The 20,030-nt window shown below is 42.1% G+C and overlaps 1 protein-coding gene across 2 annotated transcripts in view; it reads left to right on the forward strand.

The window, feature by feature from the left end:
* Positions 1-20,030, forward strand: part of NCKIPSD (NCK interacting protein with SH3 domain) — a 95,686-nt gene that overhangs the window by 46,800 nt on the left and 28,856 nt on the right. The window contains exons 4-6 of one of the 2 annotated variants that reach the window (XM_079967016.1): positions 3,422-3,451; positions 5,903-5,990; positions 10,531-11,129. In XM_079967016.1, coding sequence (XP_079823142.1) covers positions 3,422-3,451; positions 5,903-5,990; positions 10,531-11,129 — 717 coding nt within the window. The remainder of the gene's footprint in view (positions 1-3,421; positions 3,452-5,902; positions 5,991-10,530; positions 11,130-20,030) is intronic. The other variant, XM_079967017.1, reaches the window with a different exon arrangement.

The following is a 20,030-nucleotide window of genomic DNA, read 5'->3' on the forward strand; positions in this document are numbered from 1 at the left end:
ACAAAAATTAGTTCTAGGCTGGTCCATGGCACACTAGGGAAAAAAGAATGGGAGGGACGAAGGAAGCAAAACTTAGTTTTGTAGACATTTAAACATATTCTGAGACTTCTCAGATGCCTGTCTAAGTCTCAATTGGTAGGCTGAGTTCTGAAGGTGATAGTACAGTTTGCTGGAATTACTGGCCCAGTAAAGTATGGCTTCCTTTCCCTCCCAAAGGAACAGGGAGACTCTTCCTTCAGAAATGACGTTATTTGTCTTAGTGATTGTTAGGACATTAATATTGACGGGAACTATAAAAAAGGTCGTCTGAATGGAATGGAGCATGTCACTTGCCATAACAACTTGTTTCTTGATCTATTTATATCTACACTCAAGGCAAATAAACTCATTAGATCTCCTTTGGAAGAGGCCAGAGAATGCTTCTTTATAGACAGAAAAATGAATGATGGAAATCCACTCCCCATCTGTATTCTCCATCATGCCCCTCAGTGCCAGTGAAGCTCTAGCAAAACATGAAGTGCCTTGACTAATAGGAAGGAAGCTTCCCAAACCCAGTTTGGCTATAAATCCTCCACAATCTCTTTTGAGTGTGCTCCTGATGGAACGCGCTTTGCACTGTGATAAACAGGTGATGAATTTAGAATCGCTGGAGAGAAAATACTTTTTGAACATCCAAATTGAAGAATACCAACCTGTCAGCTCTCCTGATTGTTAAGATTGGCATCTCTTTGGCACCGTCATCACCAGTGTTTCCCAAGTAGAGTTATTAGCAAAGGTAAACAGGGAATTGCCACCAAAATGATATTGAGGATGGGGCAATGGGGTTTGGAAGACACGTGTCGTAGGGCACACATCTTGCAGAGCCAATGCCCCTCCCCAGATTCTTTTAAAGATCCTTAAAAAAACAACAACCCAGAAACCTTGGACTTGGAGGAAGCATGTTCTGTTAGACAGCTTGCTCTCAGCCCCCCATACTAGGGATTTTCTGGATATTGGGACATGCGTTCCTTTTTGCACAAGAATCTCTAGCTAGCAAGGGTATGCTAAACCTGAAGTGATCAGAACTCATTTAAGGGTGTGACCTGTGATATGGTCTTACACATGAAACCAGCTTGCAAGGAGAGAAGGAAGATGGAAGTAGATTCACCAACAACAACCCCCCCCCCAATTTCTTTTCAGTATTCCCTTGTTATTGTTGGTGCTTCTCTTAGAAAGCATCAAAGCATCAGCAGCGTGAAATTGACCTGATTCTTTGAAATTTCACAGGCTCTCACTTCTGGTCGACGTCCAGAAAAGCATCAAGCAGCAAACATGTTCAAAACTGGGCTATTCTTCTCATTCTACAAAGCAAGGGTAGATGCAGAGGAAACTCAGGCAGCTTCAACATTGAGAGCAGAATTGTACATCATTATGGAAATATGCCTGGTAGTGTTGTGTTGCCTGGTAGTGCTAAATAGGGACGGGGCATTTACATGGGAGAATTCTTCAACCACTGAGTGATATTGACAATGTCCCTCTCCTGGCCATTTAAAAAAACTGTTCTGCCCACCATCATGGGCTCTGAGGCTAGAAGAAATCTGGCTGTTGGGAGAAAAACATTCTTGTGGGTATTGACAGGGGAGGATTAGCAGGAGCTGTTGAGCTTTCTTGCCCACAGGCACACTAACCAGCAGGAATGTACAGTGGTGCCTCGCAAGATGAAAAGAATCTGTTCCGTGAGTCTTTTCGTCTTGCGGTTTTTTCGTCTTGCGAAGCAAGCCCATTAGCGGCTTAGCGGATTAGCGCTATTAGCGGCTTAGGGGCTTAGCGGATCAGCTGATAAGCGGCTTAGTGGCTTAGAAAAAAGGGGGGGAGGAAAAAACCCCGCAGGAACTCGCAAGACATTTTCGTCTTGCGAAGCAAGCCCATAGGAAATTTGTTTTGCGAAGCACCTCCAAAACGGAAAACCCTTTCGTCTAGCGGGTTTTCCGTCTTGCGAGGCATTTGTCTTGCGGGGCACCACTGTATTTGAGAAATATATATTTATTTGCCTGTGCAAAGCATACTTACAGCTACAGCTGCAGATGAGCTTCCAGCCTTTATAACAATAATGAAGGTGTTGCTTTAAAATCTTATGAAGTCTCAGACGGAAGTTTTAAAAATAACTCATGTTTATGCAAAACAACAAACTATATTTGTCTTATCTGTGTTGCATCCTGTTCTGGGGTTTTAAAAAAGATTTCCTGAACACCACCCAGGACTAAAGTACAAATTTTCATCATTTTGTTAAAAAAGAGAGAACAAATAAGGGTCAATTTGAGAAGTTTGATGGAAACCACTGAAAAACCACGATCCTTTTTTCTTAGCTTACTTCAATGGAACGTTTAAAATAACTGGCTTATTTAGTTATGTTTATTTGTTGCTTTCCAAGTGGCGTGAAGCACTTTTATTTGCAGTTTTGCACACTGCCCTAGAATCTTTTATTGGAGCGCTGCTAAGAAGTAACTCAAATGAATAATATAAAAACAAATTCTGCTGCTTCCTTGTCATACCAAGCAGTTTTCAGAGCCCATGAAGTTTACAGAATGCCAAGGATTGAAGATTTAAGTTGACTTGGTGCATGTGCATATACATAATCTTTTAGGGCAGGTGTGGCCAACCCCCAAAAGACTGCGATCTACTCACAGCATTAAAATCTAGCAGTGATCTAGGGTTCAGGTCAGTTGTTGAGCTTTTTTTAGGGAGGAGGAAAGCCCCGATTTTTGAGAATTCAAGCCTAAGCTCTAGGGACAAAGGGGAAAAGCGCTACTCACATCACTGGCGAAACAAACAGCCTCACTGAATAAACTCCGTCTTTCATTCTGCAGATCGTGCAACAATGGGGGGGGCGAGGGGGTGGGACCGGATTCTATTTTACCAGTGCTAAGGAAAGGGACCCAGCCATCGACCGCAATCTACCAAAACCTCCCAGGGATCTAACAGTAGATGGCGATCAACCTGTTGGACATCCCTGCTTTAGGGGAAAGGAAGAGGCATTTTGCCAGTATTTTGAAAGACATCCTTTATGTCCTTAACTCCCAGCTGTCTGATATTTATTGAGATGGAATACCAATAATTTCTAAATGAACAAATGAGTTGTTGTCTTTCATTAGAATCATGTGTAAGCATTGCCATTTTTCAAATGAGTAACACTTTTTTCTTTAAACTTAAAAAAAAGGGACTGAGCTTGAGCTTCATCATGGTTTTAAGTATTGTGTTTATGAACTGTAACTGTTAATTCTGGGCTTGGAGTAAAGAATGACTGTGGAAGGCAAACGCATAGGCCTCACTATGGTAATGTAGTGAATGTGATGGAACTGTTTAAATAGTATCTTTCATTTAAAAAAAAATCATTTCATTTTATTTATTTATTTATTTATTTATTCTGGATTACGATTGTCAGAATGATAAAAGACCGGAAACAAAGTATGGCGTAAGTTAACATATTTTATGGTTGTAGTTTCTAACTCCATATACCCTAACTTTAACTTTTTCATACTTAAGTGTAAAACGTTCTGCAAAACATAATCATAGGCTATGCTTGTTTTGTTCAAAAGCTGCATTTCATTTTAGTTTCCATTTATCTCCTGCCCACTGCTGTTTAACCAATAATGTTTATATATAATTCCTAGTATACCGTTGACATGAAGCTGCCACTTGCAAATCACTATTCTGCAAAATATGCTGCTTACACTAGAATATGCAAACAACTGGCTATTTGGGATGCATGGAGTTCCACCTATAAGCTGGCCTAAACACATGAAAAATGTTGAACATTTTTTTTTTCAAATGAACATCTTTTGAACATCCTTTAAAGCAGCAGCCGTCCCCAACCTGATACCCTCCGGGTGTTGATAGAATATAACCCCCCTCAGTTTCCAGCCAGCATGGCCAGTGGCCAGAGATAATGTGACTTTTAGTCCCAAACATCTGTTGTATCTTCTAGAGGAGCCAGGTTTGATTCATTTTTACTTTATTTATAAAGCACATTATAAAATAATAAATTGAGCAGCAGACCATAAAATGATAAATTCAACAATAGACTAAAATAATAATTTCCAAAACAGTGCAGCTTGCTGTGTGGTGATGCATAAAGGCATTTAAATAAGTACAGTGGTACCTCGGGTTACATACGCTTCAGGTTACATACGCTTCAGGTTACAGACTCTGCTAACCCAGAAATAGTGCTTCAGGTTAAGAACTTTGTTTCAGGATGAGAACAGAAATTGTGCTCCGGTGGCGTGGCGGCAGCAGGAGGCCCCATTAGCTAAAGTGGTGCTTCAGGTTAAGAACAGTTTCAGGTTAAGAACAGACCTCCAGAACGAATTAAGTACTTAACCCGAGGTACCACTGTATAAGGAAAGGACTGTCCTTTTTTTCTGGGAAGGGGAGAGAAGAGAAGGGACAAACATAGATGAGGAAAAAGAGTGCAAGAGATGAGTGCTGGCCCAAAGGGTGAGATTTTTGGTCTCCGCCATCCAGACTCCTGCAAATAAGCGTTGGTGTCAAGAGAGTTGCCTCCAGCTGCCACCTGAGTGGCAAGAACTCCAGGAGCAGAATGAGGTCAAATAAAGGAAATCAGGTGCAGGACCCCTGTGGCGATGTAGCCCTAAGTTTGGGGAAGTGGGCTGTGTTAAGGAGCCCAGGATGATGTGTGCCATTGAATGGGAAACTGTTCTCTAGCTGGCTAACTGCCTTTGTTATAACAAACACTAATGGGAAGCAGTGTTAGAAACTGAGATATGAAAGCTAGGAGCTAAATGGCACCTTAAGCCTAGGTTATGGGCACAACAATGGAATGTCTAGGCACACTTTTTTATAACAAGAATACAAAGCTGAAAATGAATGAACTGCAGCTAAAATAATATGTTCATTTTTCACGTGGTCTATTCCTTCCCCTGCCCACTCCCCTAATATTATTAAGAGGGTCTCTTCTCCAGTCTTCAGAAAGTAGCTGAAAGTGGGCAGGCAGAAAAAGGTCCTCTTTTCCTTCCATTCTGCAGTTTTAATCCGAAATTGTAGGCGCAGTACGGTGCCTAAACTGATTGTGCTAATGAAATTCCCTGTTGCAAAATGCGCCTAGAACAATGGGAGTTTCTAAGATGGATGGGAAGTGCTTCTCCTGTATCCCAAAAGAAGGAAATTGAGCCTTAAAACCTAGAGCTACTTCTGTCTAATCCAGATGTCACAGACGGACTATTTAATCTAGCCTCTGCCCCACTCACCTCCCCCCACTGCTGATCAAGCTATGCAATTAATATTCCAGCCTTATCTGCTCACAGAAGAATTGTGTGACTTTGGAAGTGTGCTAGCTGTAGGGAGCTCTAAGCACCGCGCACGAGTCAAAGCTTTCCTTGTCAGGAGCCTCTGCAGGGAATGAATGGCATTGTAAATGGCCTTGTCTAGCCTGAGACTTTTTTCCGGTCTCAGTAAAAAATGCTCTGAATGCATTAATGCGAATAAAACCTACATGCTTCTAGTCTTTGTCTTTATCCCTTTGCGAGCATAATTTGTTGCATGGATCGCTCCGAATGCATCTAATATGCACATGGCTTGCTGCCTCTGTGGAGGGGCTGAGAGGAAGGCAAAGTGTACGTGTTTGACAGGTCTGTGTAACACAAGCACAGTGCACTGCTGAACGTAGCAATTAAACATGCTGCTTGTCTTGTCCATGGGAGGGAGGAAAGCGACATGTTCAGACGCTTCCGCTTTGCTCTTGGAGGAAACTGATTATTATTAACATTGCTATCCTCCAGCGGCATCTTTAAGGAATGAAAAGAGCAATATTGGGACAAATCTGTGCACACAGAGAAAAAATAATAATTTATTTTTTATGTGTCTGTCTTCGCTACTTCCTTTGATTGTTCTAAAACCTTTCTTCTAGATCCCACCACAGCCACGCCGTGCTGCTCCCGTTACTCCGCCACCGCCAGAGAAATACAAAAACACACAGATGGCTGCCTCTGTTAAAAGTAAGAAAAAAGCTTTTTGCAGCTGTATGACACTGAGGATCAGATGCATTGCTCAGCTAACTTATTTGGTTGTCAACGATTAGGAATGTGGAAAACTTGCTTATAGTATGTCAGGCTGTTGATCCGTCAAGCTTAGTATTGTCTACATCACGGTGGGGATCCTCTGAGTCACAGGCCTGGTTAGGCCCACCAGGCCTCCCCGTTTGAACTGTCAGGTTGTTTTGGCCAAGGCACGTCCACCGGCCCTATAAACATCTGGTGTGGGGTGGGTAACGTACCGCTGAGCTACTTAAGGCTGTGTGTGTTCCACAAGATGGAAAGGAGTATATTATAGATAAGAGTTTATTCCAAATGTTTTGCTTTTGTATTTTTTGCCATGGAACTTTGAAGAAGGCTTGCAGTCCTAGAACGATTTTTTCCAATTGTTCTAAAAACTTCTAGCAGAAAGCTTTCCAAACGTCTCATGTTGGTGATACACTGTTTAGACATGCATCATTTTGCAACACAGTAATTCAGTTTTACTAGCAAACTGGAGGCTAAACTAACCCCTTTCCAGCCCTGGAAGCAGCATGGGGAGAGTTCACACGACACACCGACACACTGCAGGCAACACAATAACGTGACGTGGCACACGATTTGGAAAGCCCTGTTCTAGCATGATTTCAGCTAGTTGAGAACTTCAGGCTGTTCCCATATGATTTTTTTTACAAAACCACCAGTCCTATGACTTAAAGTTATTATCATGGGAAGATTTGTATGAGTAAGCACACAATATAAACATGAGTATTTTAGAAAGCTCGGGAATGGATTGGTGTATCTTTGTGTCCTTTGTGGCTAGATTTAGGTATTCCAGAAACTGCTGGAATCTTTCCTCAGTTAGATAGATACATGTGCCTAGGGCTCCCACCTTAAGAATTTTGGTTCTGGTAGTAACTTGGAGGGAGAACTTAAGAGATTGGTAATAAATAGCTTCATGGGAACCACCATCCCTCCTCCTTCCTTTCTAGTCAGCTTCAGATGAGCTGGAAGTGGCAGTGGTTGGTCTTTCCCAAATGACCTGGCAATATTTGAATGACAGACATGCCTCTGTGCAGTTAGTTGCTTTGGCTAAGGTGCATAAGCCCTTGTTGTTGTTCTTTGGAGTACTGCAACCAAGTGTACTGAGAATCCCAGCTTTCCCCTGACCAGGATGTGATAATTCCATAGATCACCAGGGGGAGCCCACTAATAATGCAATGATGAAGGGCTCAATTAAGAATGAGCTTTCTGGGAACAATCCATCCTGCTCTTTGTTCGGAGCTGAACATTGTAGAAGCGGTGCTCTCGGGAACCATATTCTTTCAGCTTTTACCAGGAGGGTGTGTCAGTTATGTAACTGTTGGCCGTCAATGATGTATGTTCATTAAATCTGAAATGCCCAGTGTTGTTGTGAACAAAGCAGATAATTCTCCGGTGCTATGCTTTTTAGAAAAATGAATTATCCAAAGGGTCAACCTTATTCAACAGGAACTATTTTCTTCAGGAATGCCCAGTGCAGACATAAAACATAGCCATGGTTAGAACCAATCAGCATTTGTTGCTTTAACCCTGGTTAAGGTTCCTAAGCTAAGTGTTGCCCCTTTAAGTCACCAGTGAGACCCACTTGTCACCTTGTAATCAGAAACGTTTGAGTGTCGGAAGCTGAGCCAAAGTCATAGACCAGGGTTGCTCATTCTGGATTTCAGTCAGTCCTGACTACTTCTAACCATAGTTATAACAGCTGTACACACAGCCTCTTTGCCCCTGCTTCACTCTTCCTTTCATGCACATAGTAAAACAAACCAGGAAACTGCAGTTAATCAAAGCTTCCTGTTATGTCTGAAATGGGCAACTGTGGTTAATGCCTTCCAAACAAGTCGGGGAACTAGAGGTGAATTTTAAACCATAGATCCATATCTGGCTTGCTTCTAAGCCATTAGTTTGGGCATGTTACCATCGGCTTTCTGCCTGCTTCCCCTGCTTATGCAAAGGGAGGAGTGAAGAAGGAGCAAAAGGTGCATGTATAGATTCAAGCTGAAATTTGCATTAACAATAACTCCAACACATCTAGAATCAAGAGCACTAGGAAGAAACTTTGTCCAATAATTTTTCCATCTGTTTCCTCTTCAGAGATTTGTTTAGTCGTTTAGTCATGTCCGACTCTTTGTGACCCCATGGACCAGAGCACGCCAGGCACTCCTGTCTTCCACTGCCTCCCGCAGTGTTCACTTCAGAGATAGATAGCTAAAAATCCAAAAAAGTTGGAAGGAACCATGAACCTTACTAAACTAGTCACATAGTGAGGCAAATACAACAAAAGCAACTCATATTGCTTTTATAGGAAGCTTGAGGTGTGACGGTCAAAGTATTGGATTGCGTGTAGGTACTAATAATTTACTTAGTACCAGATTGAGCACATACAATGAGTTTCATTATTTAAAGTTTAATCATCCTGGATTATTAGGTGCAAAGGAATTATGCTACATGAGCCCTAGTCACCCAGGGGAAATTTATACTCCGTTGAGTATAAACCAGGCAAATAGCATTGAAAGCATTGAAAATATAGCACTGAAAACTTGGTGTAAGGAAAACAAACATTGGTTAAGCATTGTGACTTAGGCCAAAAATAATAAAGTATAGTACTTGTGTGTTACTTGAGTCCTACTGGTCTTTGGCCGTAATAAATTATCTGAATCTGAGTCCTACTCTGTATAGAAAAGAGATCAGTAGGTATAGAGGTTACCAATGTTTCTTTTAAATAAATAAAGGAAAGGAAATATTCTGGAGCCAGATCCTGCTAGGCGTGTGTGCTGAGTACAAGGCGATGAGAGCGTGTTAGTGATTCATTAGCAATTTAAAAAATCTTTTTGGGAATTGAGAATAAATCTGTTCCCCTTTGGTTTTTAAGAGTGGTGGGTAACATAAGGGTGATACAGTTAATCAAGAATTAGAATCAGCGTTGTTGCCATTTGAAAGTACTGCTTTTTTCCTTTTACAGATAAGGTTCTCAAGTTGTTCATCTATGTCACTATTTACTATATATACTCTTCCTTGTCTTAGCAATGAAAGACTGACTGTGGGATATATAGTAGCCTATTTTGGGAAGATAAGGAATAAAACTTAGTACGGAAATGCAGGCAGAATCTTAAACAAGACATTCCAGCAGTTGGACTGTTCGTACATATATGCTTGATTTGCCTTGAGTATTTGGGTTTGTGAAGGTATGAGTTTATGGCTGCAAAAATAGCATAGTACTTAGAAAGCCTTAACCAGCAAGATTGCTGAAGAAAATAAATTACGCAAATCTAATTTATTTATTTATTTATTTATTTATTTATTTATTTATTTATTTTACTTATTAGGTACAAACCATTCCTATTATCTGTAAAAGTTGTAACTGGTTGTTTCCACTTCTTAACAACGCCAGCCATGCAAGAGCGAATCGTAATATAATGCAAGGTTTTTTTGTTACTGAAAACCAAAGGGCATCCAGAAATTCCATGCAGGAGGAAGATCTCTGACCAATTTTAGGATAAACCTTGTGAACCAACATCCCATTGTGTTGGTTAACAAGCTAAAGGTCAGAGATGCAGAACTTTTTGGCCTGGAGGGCCAGATCTTTACCTCCACCCCACGGGCCAGTTTTGTCAGGCGGATGGGACCACATACTGGTCAGTCATATGACAACATAATGATGCCAGGTGATTGACACCTGTCTAAACACAGTGCTCTTCACGGTGCTTTCCAAGTATCCAACATCCAACTGATTGATGGGCACTTCTGAAATGCTGCATGAAGCACTTTGTAAGCCATGTACTTGGTGACTGTCAGCCAGCCAGCAGGTCCTGCAAAGCCCATCAGTCATCATCCTATGACCTCACTTAATGTCCTATGACTTCAGGCGTATGTTAGGTGGGCATGACTTACCTGAAATAGCCTTGTGGGCCAAATGGACAGCCCTGGCAGGCTACGTTTTGCCCATGAGCCACGAGTGTTATGGAGGGGTGGCGGTCAGTACCTTGTAGCCAATGATCTCTGTTGTTGACTTCCGTACATAGTACATTCTCAACTGGTGCTTGAAAGTAGCTGCAGAAAGGAAAAGGGGGATGCTTCAGCAATGGGCAGTTTTCCTCTTGTAATTTGAAATATGTAAGAAACATTATTCAAAAGTAATAGCTGTATGCTTAAAAATGAAAGAGGAAAAAAAGTGCATCTATTCCTGCGGGGAAAATCTCTTCCACCCGCAGATTAATGCTTTTTAATAAAAATACTGGGATCTTTGAAGAAAATTCATGTCTGCAGAGCAGCTTTTTCTCCCTTGTTGGAAAGAGGTTAGTGATCAGGAATACTCAAGAGAGAATTAATACAATTTTGCTTTGAGATAAGTGAACCAGGAAGGCTAGTTAAACTACTTTGGAAGCATGCACAATGAGCTTCTTAATGGACTCTGCTGTTGCAGTTTGTTTTTTCCCCTCCTTTCCTTTGATGCTGTTGCTAAGACATTTTAATCGTTGCCTTTCAGACGCAGTTGAAATCACCTCTCGGTCAGTTTCTAGTGCCTCCTCTGTAAGCACAACTTCGCTGGATACCTTGTACACTGGCTCGACAGAGTCAGCTCTCCCGACTGCTACTCCCAGCCCCAGCAACACCCCTCCCCCTGTCCCCAGCAGAAGTGCCCACACGATGGCATCGCACAGCTTGGATATTAGCCCGCCAGGGCAAAGAAAGCATGGGAGTGCAAGCAAATCACCCCAGACCAAGAGGGCTGCCCCACAAGTGCCCGTGCAAGCAGGGGCTTCAAGTGCAAATGAAGAGAAGACCGTACAAGCCAAGGAGACTGTGCCAGTTGCTCCTGCGGAGGCAGAGGATTTTGACTCCCTTTGCCTGGAAGATAAAAAGTCGGCTGATGTAGACGATGCAGATCATGAATCACCGAGCCTAGTAGTATCTGTGCCAAAGACAATAGGCGCCGAATTGATTGAACTCGTCCGCAGGAACACGAATCTCAGCTATGAGCTCTCCCGGGTTGCCATTGGTGTAGTAATTGGCCATATCCAAACTTCTGTTCCTGCCACTAATAGCATCATGGAGCAGATTCTCATCTCATTGGTGGAAAGCAAGGTAGGAAAATACAGAGGTTGAAAAGCATTTTCTGTGCCTTGTTGGCTGATGAACTTTGTTTTTAGAAGGCATGGGTTTTTTTGGTGTGCAGGCAGTAACATGAGTTGGGAGCTGAAGTACTTAGGTGACTGAGGCAGTGTGGATCATATTCTGTCCAACATAAGAGTGGACATATCCCCTTGAGGATATGTCGGCTCCTTTAGAGATGGTTGAACTTCAGACTAGCAGGGTGTCCTTGATTCTTTTGTTCTAGAATCCCAAGATCCACCAATCACAGCCAGGTGCAAAATACATTGAATAAGAATTAAATAATTTTGAGCCCAGAAATTTGATTCCAGAACCAGAGCTGAATTGAGGTCACAGTCCTTTCAGACAAGAATCCACTCCTAACTACCCCTTCCCCCTGGTGTGTCAGAAGTATAATTTGTGGCCGGGAAGGGGGTGTTGTTATTGTTAAACAATTGGGAGTCAATAATCCTTGCCAATCTGCTTCAAATTACCCAGATCTACCAGTATATCCTGCTTTCTGCCCATCCCTACTGAGATGTATTTGTCACCTCAGAAAGTAGCAGAATGCATGTTCAGTTACTGGGCTTTATTTATGAAGAGATGATAGAATTACTGAACACTTCATATGCCAGAAGAGCAACAGAATAAAAAGGGAATGGGATCATGCGGTCTTGTTGACATCCTTATTGGTAAATAATACACTGGCAATGTAGTGTTAGGCATACAGAGAAAGAACTGCATAAATCTGGCCTGCATAGTTTGGAACCCTAAATCGGAGATGATTTAGGCAGCAACTTAATGACCCTGGTTGGTATAGACTGAGTTAGTGTTATAAAAATAGCAGTTGTCTATAAAGGGAAAAAATAATACAGAATCTGCAAAGAGGTGGGAGAACCATAAGCAACATTGGTTCATTGCGAGGTCCTGTTCAGATTATTTTATCCGAAACCACATTTCCCCCCCCCCCAAATGAAGAGTTCTAGAGATAAGGCTGTTACACTGCTTTGCGTTCATATGGCCCCAAAAGTCAAATCCTTTGGTCTCTGTCAACCTTGGGTACGATGTTTTCTTTTTCTTTTATTTATCTATAAGCTAGTTTTATTTCTATCCTGCTACATCTTTTATTTACCAGCGTATGGTCTGAGGTCACGGCCTTGCTGAAGCTAAGCAGGCGTGGATCTGGTCAGTGCCTGGATGGGTGTCCGTCTGAGAAACAAGTGTAAAAATTTGTGTAAAATAACCCTAGCAACATTATCACAGGACAGAAACAGCACCAAGGGCATTGCCATAAAAAGTGTGTTTGGAGAGGATTCTTGATTTCCTGGCTCAGTGCGCTCAATGACATGGAAAGCCAGATCTCCCACAGCATTACATGATGTGAGCACTGATTATGAGAAGGTCTGATCCGTGTCCTCTACACCTCACAGGTAGATGGATGCTTAACACAGATTCTGATGGGTGCAGCATGTAGGGCCAGATTTATGCTTTGTTCACAGTTTCCAATTCCCTCTTTAACTCACCAAGTGGCATCTTCAAACCACTTGAGCTATGCTGGAACTGCTCGTTCCCCCAACATTAAATTGCACACTCTTGCCACTGACTCCATAGCCTGTCTGGCTAACTGGCTTTAAGTGGAAAAATATTCAATTCAGTTCCTTTCTGTTTTGTGGTAGTGGAGAAGGAAACTTCCTACTGACCTCTAATAGGAAAGCTTTATTGATGCTGGCAAGATTACAAAAGGGTTTAGCGAGCCATACAGATATGGAAAACTGTTTTGCTCAAAATTCAGATCAAATCGTAATCCAGTTAGCTGTCCATAGTGAACACAATCGCTAGATGCAGCAGCGGAACTTCACATTTCTGGGATCATGTGACCCACTGGGTAATCAAGATAATTGCTTTTTAACTTGATAAAGATGGCGTATCAATACTCAGCCTCAATTCAGCAGAAACCTATAAGCAATTTCATGCTGCAGCCTTTTCTCCCCGCAACCTCTCTACAATTTGGCTTAGACTGTTGGTTTCTGTTCCTGTTCTATGGCTCAAAGGAAACAACTACAATACTTTGAGCTGACCGTATCCTGATAAAACACTAACAAAACCATTTTTTAATTGAAGACTGGAAATGTGTGGAGTCTGTGCACCAACTTCTCGTGTAAAGATAATTTTAAAGGGCTGAATCCCTGCAGCGGGGTGCGCTCCCGCTGCTCGGTCCCAGCGCCTGCCAACCTAGCAGTTCGAAAGCACCTCCGGGTGCAAGTAGATAAATAGGGACCGCTTACCAGCAGGAAGGTAAACGGCGTTTCCATGTGCGGCTCTGGCTCTGGCCAGAGCAGCGATGTCACGCTGGCCACATGACCCGGAAGTGTCTCCGGACAGCGCTGGCCCCTGGCCTCTTAAGTGAGATGGGCGCACAACCCCAGAGTCTGTCAAGACTGGCCCGTACGGGCAGGGGTACCTTTACCTTTACCTTTACTATCCAGTGCTACTGCTACTCAGAGTTGCCCCATTGAAATTAATGGGCATGACTAGCTTAGGTCTCTTAATTTCAGTGGGTCAACTCTAAGTAGGACTAGCACTGGATCCAACCCCAAATGTGGAACTTCTCTTGTCACTTTTTCCCTACTCAGAAAAACAAGACCATGGTTTTTCCCCCATTTGGCAGCGTATGGCAAAATATTAGCAATATTATTAATTCAATTTCTGTACTGCTTTATATTTTAAAGAAAATTTTCAAAAGTGTTTTAGAACACATTAAATAATCAAATAAAACAATCCAGAATAAAACATTACTGAAGAAAGTCAAATATAAAGTATACAGTCAAAGCAACAGGGCAGCCAAGAGTGTCTACGAACCCAGGCAATTTCCGTAATACTTTAGTGGGAGTGAAGAAACCACCAAAATCTTAAAAACAGAGCTAAACCACAATCCTAGAAGTATTGTTCTGAGTTAGAGGGGCGGCATGTAACAGTATTGCTTCAAGATTAATCTCAAGGTCAACCCCATCCCAATTACCTTTTTTTTAGCTGACTATAACAACCTAATTGCATAGTGTTTGGGTGAACTAATTCAGCACTTATTATAAAATAAAACCTACAAGCATGAAATTGTTGACAAGGGAAGCCATGTGTATAAAAATTATTCGGGGCCAGCAACAAATTTAAAAAACCAAATTAAAATTGCGACGATAAAATGTTGGGGCAAGCAAAGCCTTAGAGCCCACATATTTTCACAATTGCTCTGAAGCGCTTTCCCCACCTTTTAACAGTCCACTTTATTTCCCTCCCATCTCCCATCCACAGGGTTTCCACTGTGAACCAAGCCGTTAATGGACTTGAATGAGATTAATCTATTAGCAAAGCTCTCTAATCTGACTAACTTCTTGACATATCATGCGCCTCCTTAATGAGATTTCATCACTAACTCCATTTCTTTCACTCACACAGCTAGGGTCAGATCTGCTCTTATTAAGTAACTAGCAACTATTACTGCTGTATAGCCACCCCATACAGTTGTTTCCAGGAACCAGACTACACCTTACGAAAGCAACAGCCAACTTAAATGATTTACACTACAGTATTTGTAAGATGTGCCTTAAGCTCATCTGTGTTTTGTCATTCTGCATTTGGAGGGCAAAATTATACGCGGGAAACATCCAATCGCAATCTTTTCCGCTGAAGAGAACATGATTATTTTTGGAAAGTTCCCTCTGCCGCTATCTCGCCTCCACTGCTAACAGATGGAATGACAATTCTGCTGTGCAAACGTGGCTGCACTTCTGCAAAAGCTGCTCTGGTCCTTTCCCCCAAGTCCTGGCTATCCGTTCTAGAGAGCCAATGGCACTCTCAAAAAAATGTAGGCAATATTTTTAGGGGGGGGGGTTGTTTGTTTTTTGAGGGGGTGTGCACAATCATCTCCCCCAAGCCCTAAATAAATAAATAAAAAGGTATCATTGTACATTACTCCGTTGATAACTGTGTGATAGATCCCTGTACGAACCTATGCTTAATGCAAGAGATGGGGCTGCCATCTCAACAGCACACCCTAGGAGACTCCAGCCCAGATTAACAGTGCCGAGTGAGACAGACACTTAATTCAATTTATTGAGCCTCTCTCTAGGGTAGAGCCTTTGGAAACTTAGTGTTTCATTTAGGAGCAAGCTCAGCTCCCTGAGCTGAGTGTGTAGTAATTACAGGGTGTTTCCTTCCTCCTTCTTCTGCAGTTATAATCCTCTTACAGAGAAGGCTATTTTACAGCGCAATGGAAGCAAGTGCTTACAGATGTTCAGCAGCACCGGACAGCAAGAGGAGTTTTTTTGGCTTCTCCTATTGCAATAATTATGCTCCCCCCACTTTGCCTGTCAGGTATTCCCATCGTCATCTGTAGGCCAGTCACTCAAGCACTCCTTCCACAGAGTTATTGGGCTGCAAGATATGCTTTGGTGACTGCAGTCAAGGGACTTAAGGTGCAGCCAGGTTTCCTGATCCCAGAAGGATCCCAATGTTTGTCTTGCAAAACTGGAAGTGCTGAACAGCACCGGACACCAAGCTGGGTTTCTTTTATTTTTATATAAACTTACATTTATTTCTATCCTTGTGTGTGAATCCCCACAGTCACTTCTGCTCCAAATGTAGTAACTTTCTCCGTACAACTAGTGATGGCTGTCCAATTCCGGTACTTGTTTCAGCTCTGGATCTGGCTCTCCCATATTTATAGGAGGATGCAATATCATGAAGCATTTTCAATTGAAGACCCCATAGTAATGCAATGGGCATAGGCCCCAGCCAAGAAAAAGCATATCCCATAGCTGCTTATAGATCAAACCAAACCCCTACAAGAGGATGTTTGGAGCTATGTAGTCTAGGGAGAATTTTTTAAAAAATGAGTAAGAGGGGACGCTATGGAAGTTCACAAAAATACACATGATGCAGAGAAAGCACACTGGGTTATTTTTTCCTCTCCCCTCCTGTCATAATAGCAGAACCCAAAAAGCCATCCAATGAAGCTAAACGGTGGGAGATTCAGAACAGACAAAAGGAAATACACAGTGCATCTTTGCGCAGTGCATAGTTAAACTGTGGAATTTGAAGTCTAAAGACGGCCAACATTAAAAGAGGATTAGTCAAATTCCTGTAGGATAAGGCCTATAATGACCATTATTCATTCATGATGACTATAGATTACATTGAGTGTCAGAAAATCAGTACCAGTTGTTGGAGATTATGAGGAGAAGAGTTGTTGGAGATTATGAGCAGGAGAGTGCTGCTTCCCTCACCCCCTGCTTGTAGGCTTCCTGCACAGACATTTGGTTGGCCACTGCGGAAGGAGAATGCTAAACTTGATAGGCCTCTGGTCTGATCCAGAAGGGCTGCTCTTTTGATCTTATGAATGAATGCATGTTTGCCACACTTGGATATTAAATAAAATGTGCAGAGGGCATGTGTGCAGGGGCACTGAAGTTACCACAGGAGCAGCTTACACAGTGTGTGAGTGGGCCTTCAGCAGCCTGTCATTATGTGGATGTATGTTCTCTTATATTGCCCAAATGGGCAATATGTTAAAAGGCAATTTAGAGAAATAAGTGGAAACCCAAAGCTCAAGGGAAAGCTAGCTTCTACTGACATTTTAAAAAGAAGTCTCTCCTACATCAAAGGAGGCCTGAATTACACCTTTGGCTAGATTCTCTCCATTCCTGCCTTATTTAGGTATATGAGAGTACCTGAGAGGTACAAGTTCCTTCTTTTTGAAATTGCTTCCACTATAGAATAAGTGCAAGGACACCCTGGCAGACTATGTGCAACATCAGAGGTATGAGTATATTTCTTTTCCCTTGATCCTTGTATTGCATGAACACAGCAGCAAGGCAGGCCTGAATGAAAAATACCACAAGCAATTCATCCTTCAAAAGAGCACATTGGGAATAAGTCTGTGGTAATGGATTCTAAAATTGATTTAGTAAAGCAGTGCTTTGACTTTTAATTTAAAGTAGGAGGACAGAAGAAAGGATACAACTAATTAAAGAATGTAATATGAAGCCTGAAAAAAGGTTGAGAGATTTAGTATAGAGCAGCAGGAAGCTTTAATCAATGATGATCTCTTATTCCATTTGGGAGGAAAAAATTCTTAGAAAATCTTTCAGCCCTCTCCTCCAATTCTCACTTTCCCCAGAGAGAACATAGTTAAAGTTGTTTGGGAAAGAAGCACTTAACTTCATGCTGAAGCTAGCACTGCTGTCCATACACACTTCACGAGTTTGTAAAAGAACATGCTCACATTCTCAGAAACACTACTTATACTCAAAAAGCTTGCTTATACTAAAAAATTAGTGAAGCACCATTTTAGCTTGAGGCACCCTGATGGGCTGCACAGAGGTTCCTTGAAGGAAAGACCCTCAAGACAAGGAATTGCCCCCACCCCAATAGTACGGGGACCATGCTGCTTTGAGGCAAACCCTTGGGGCTGGGAACGTCTCAGTGTTGCAAACCTGTGAGGCCACTGCCTCATCACTATGCCCAGTGTTCAAAACTCCCATTGTTTTAGGCACATTTTGTGACGGGCAATTTCATTAGCACAAGCAGTTGCTGAGCTCAGGGCGCCGTACTGCGCCTAAGATTTCAGAATAAAACTGCAGAGTGGAAGGAAAGGAGGACCTTTTTCTGCCTGACCACTTCTAGCTACTCTCTGAAGACTGGAGAAGAGACCCTCTTAAGGATATTAGGGGGGTGGGGCAGGGGAAGGGCCAAACCATGTGGAAAATGGACATGATATTTTGGCTGCAGTTCATTCATTTTCAACTTTGTATTTTTATTATAAAAAAGTGCGCCTAGACATTCTGTTGTTGTGCCCATAGCTTTGGTTTAAGGTGCCATTTAGCTCCTAGCTTTCATATCTCAGTTTCTAACACTACGCTGCTCCCACACTGCTGTTGACTAGTCTAGAGGTCATCTTATATGGCACATTAGTTAAGCCCTATCTTGCTGATTACAGAACAAAGTTAGTTATTGCACTAAGCAAATAGCTGACTTGGATCTTGAAATCATTACAGTTTCGTGATAAGTTACATCAACCCAATTTTCAATCCATATACACCCAGGGCACACATAGTGGCTCTTCAGGAGGAAGGACTGGATATAAATTTAATAAATGCACAAGTAACATAGTGGAACTGCAATTATGGCTGCCCAGCATGGATAGAGGGGAAACAGTTTTGAATGTGCAGCTGCCCAAATACACTGACCTTTGACTTCTTTCTTATCATGGAGAGTCTGGTCATGATCCCTCAAAATGACAGTGTAAAACTAGGGTCTAACTTGTCTTCCAGGGACACAGCTTATTTGCACACCTTTGCTCACAAACACCTTTTATTTACACTCTAGCAATGAAACACTTTAGCTCTGCACTCTTCAGACTACCAACTCTTAAATAGTCAGCCAACTACAAATTTAGTTTATTTCTTACCCAACTGGCAATATGGAGAGCATGGAAGTGAAATACTTTAACTTACTTCTGGATTAAACTTTTGCTGTTTGGGAACTTGTGTTGGGAACTTGTCTGATTTGTCTGATCACATAATGGTTCTGCATGTACCTTAGCATCACACAATGCTTCTCCTCTGGTTTGGGTCATATTATGGTCTGAATTGATCTGTTTGTAGAAAATCCTGTCTTAGACCATAGGGCTGGATAAAGACCTGCATCACTATAAGTCTATGTGAAGATAAAAGCATAAAGTTTTATCTTGGTCCTGAAAAAATGTTGCATGAACCATCTATAAGGCTCAGTCAGTGTGGATGCACAGAACAAGGACTTATTTATTGTGGCATCACTTGTTTGGGGACACTCCTTCAGGAGAAGCCTGGTTTTTGTTTCACCAAGCTTTTGTGGTTTTCAGAGCCTAGTATCTTTTATCCTTATTCCGCTCTCCCACCCTCATCCCAAATATAAGGCCTCGGGTTCAATCTCTAACATTTCAAGGAACTGCTGGGCATTCCTCCCATCTGAAACTGTTGAACTACAGCCAGCCACTGTAGTAGGGTCAGCATGCAGCTAAGTGAACTATGGTCTGACACTATAAGGCAGCTTCCAATTTCCTTCCTTGCAAATTGCTCAGATACTGAGAGATGACATTTCAGGGTGCTGATGGCAAATTCTAGGGCATGTTTTGCATGGAAATCAGGCCTCTAGAGAAATCATCTTGCTCAGTTCCAACCATGTGTTATCCTTTCTACATGAATTACTTTTCAAAGATCGCCCCCATCCACACTGCAAATTAGCCAGCTAAGGAACTCTTGGATGTATCTAAGCAACTGCCCCTGTATGGTTTTTGTTGTTGTGGGTGGTGGGGAGGCACCCAAAAAAACATTAGCACGATCCTTTACCTATTCCCAATATAGTACCAGTAGCGCTCCGTCTAAGGAAGGGAGAGAAAGGGTTGGAGAAATCTGATAGAGTTAACAGTGTTTCTGTTCTCACAGTGTTGATTTAAAATGAGGTTGAATGAACAGTGTGATGGGAGATGGAGATTCTTTCCATCTTAACTCTAAAATGATGCAAGGCTCTTTTAGTTGGGTTCCTAGGGCTATGATTTTCATCACATTTTGCAAGCACATAGGGTCACTTTAATGCCTTGTGAGAAAACAAAAGTTGCACAAATAGGGAGAAATAGATTTCTAATCTTCAAGAGAATCACAGTTGCTTTATACACCCCCTCTGCCAATGTGAATTCATTTGTTTAATGAGGTTAATGGCATAGTTGGCAGGTGCAAAAACCCAACAGTTGTAAGATTCCCAAACTGCCTCCTTCCTTACAGAAGAAGAGTTTGAATTTGATATCCCGCCTTTCACTCCCCTTCAGGAGTCTCAAAGCGGCTAACATTCTCCTTTCCCTTCCTC

The sequence above is a fragment of the Podarcis cretensis genome, assembly GCF_951804945.1.
Source record: "Podarcis cretensis genome assembly, chromosome: 2".
Classification (NCBI taxonomy): domain Eukaryota; kingdom Metazoa; phylum Chordata; class Lepidosauria; order Squamata; family Lacertidae; genus Podarcis; species Podarcis cretensis.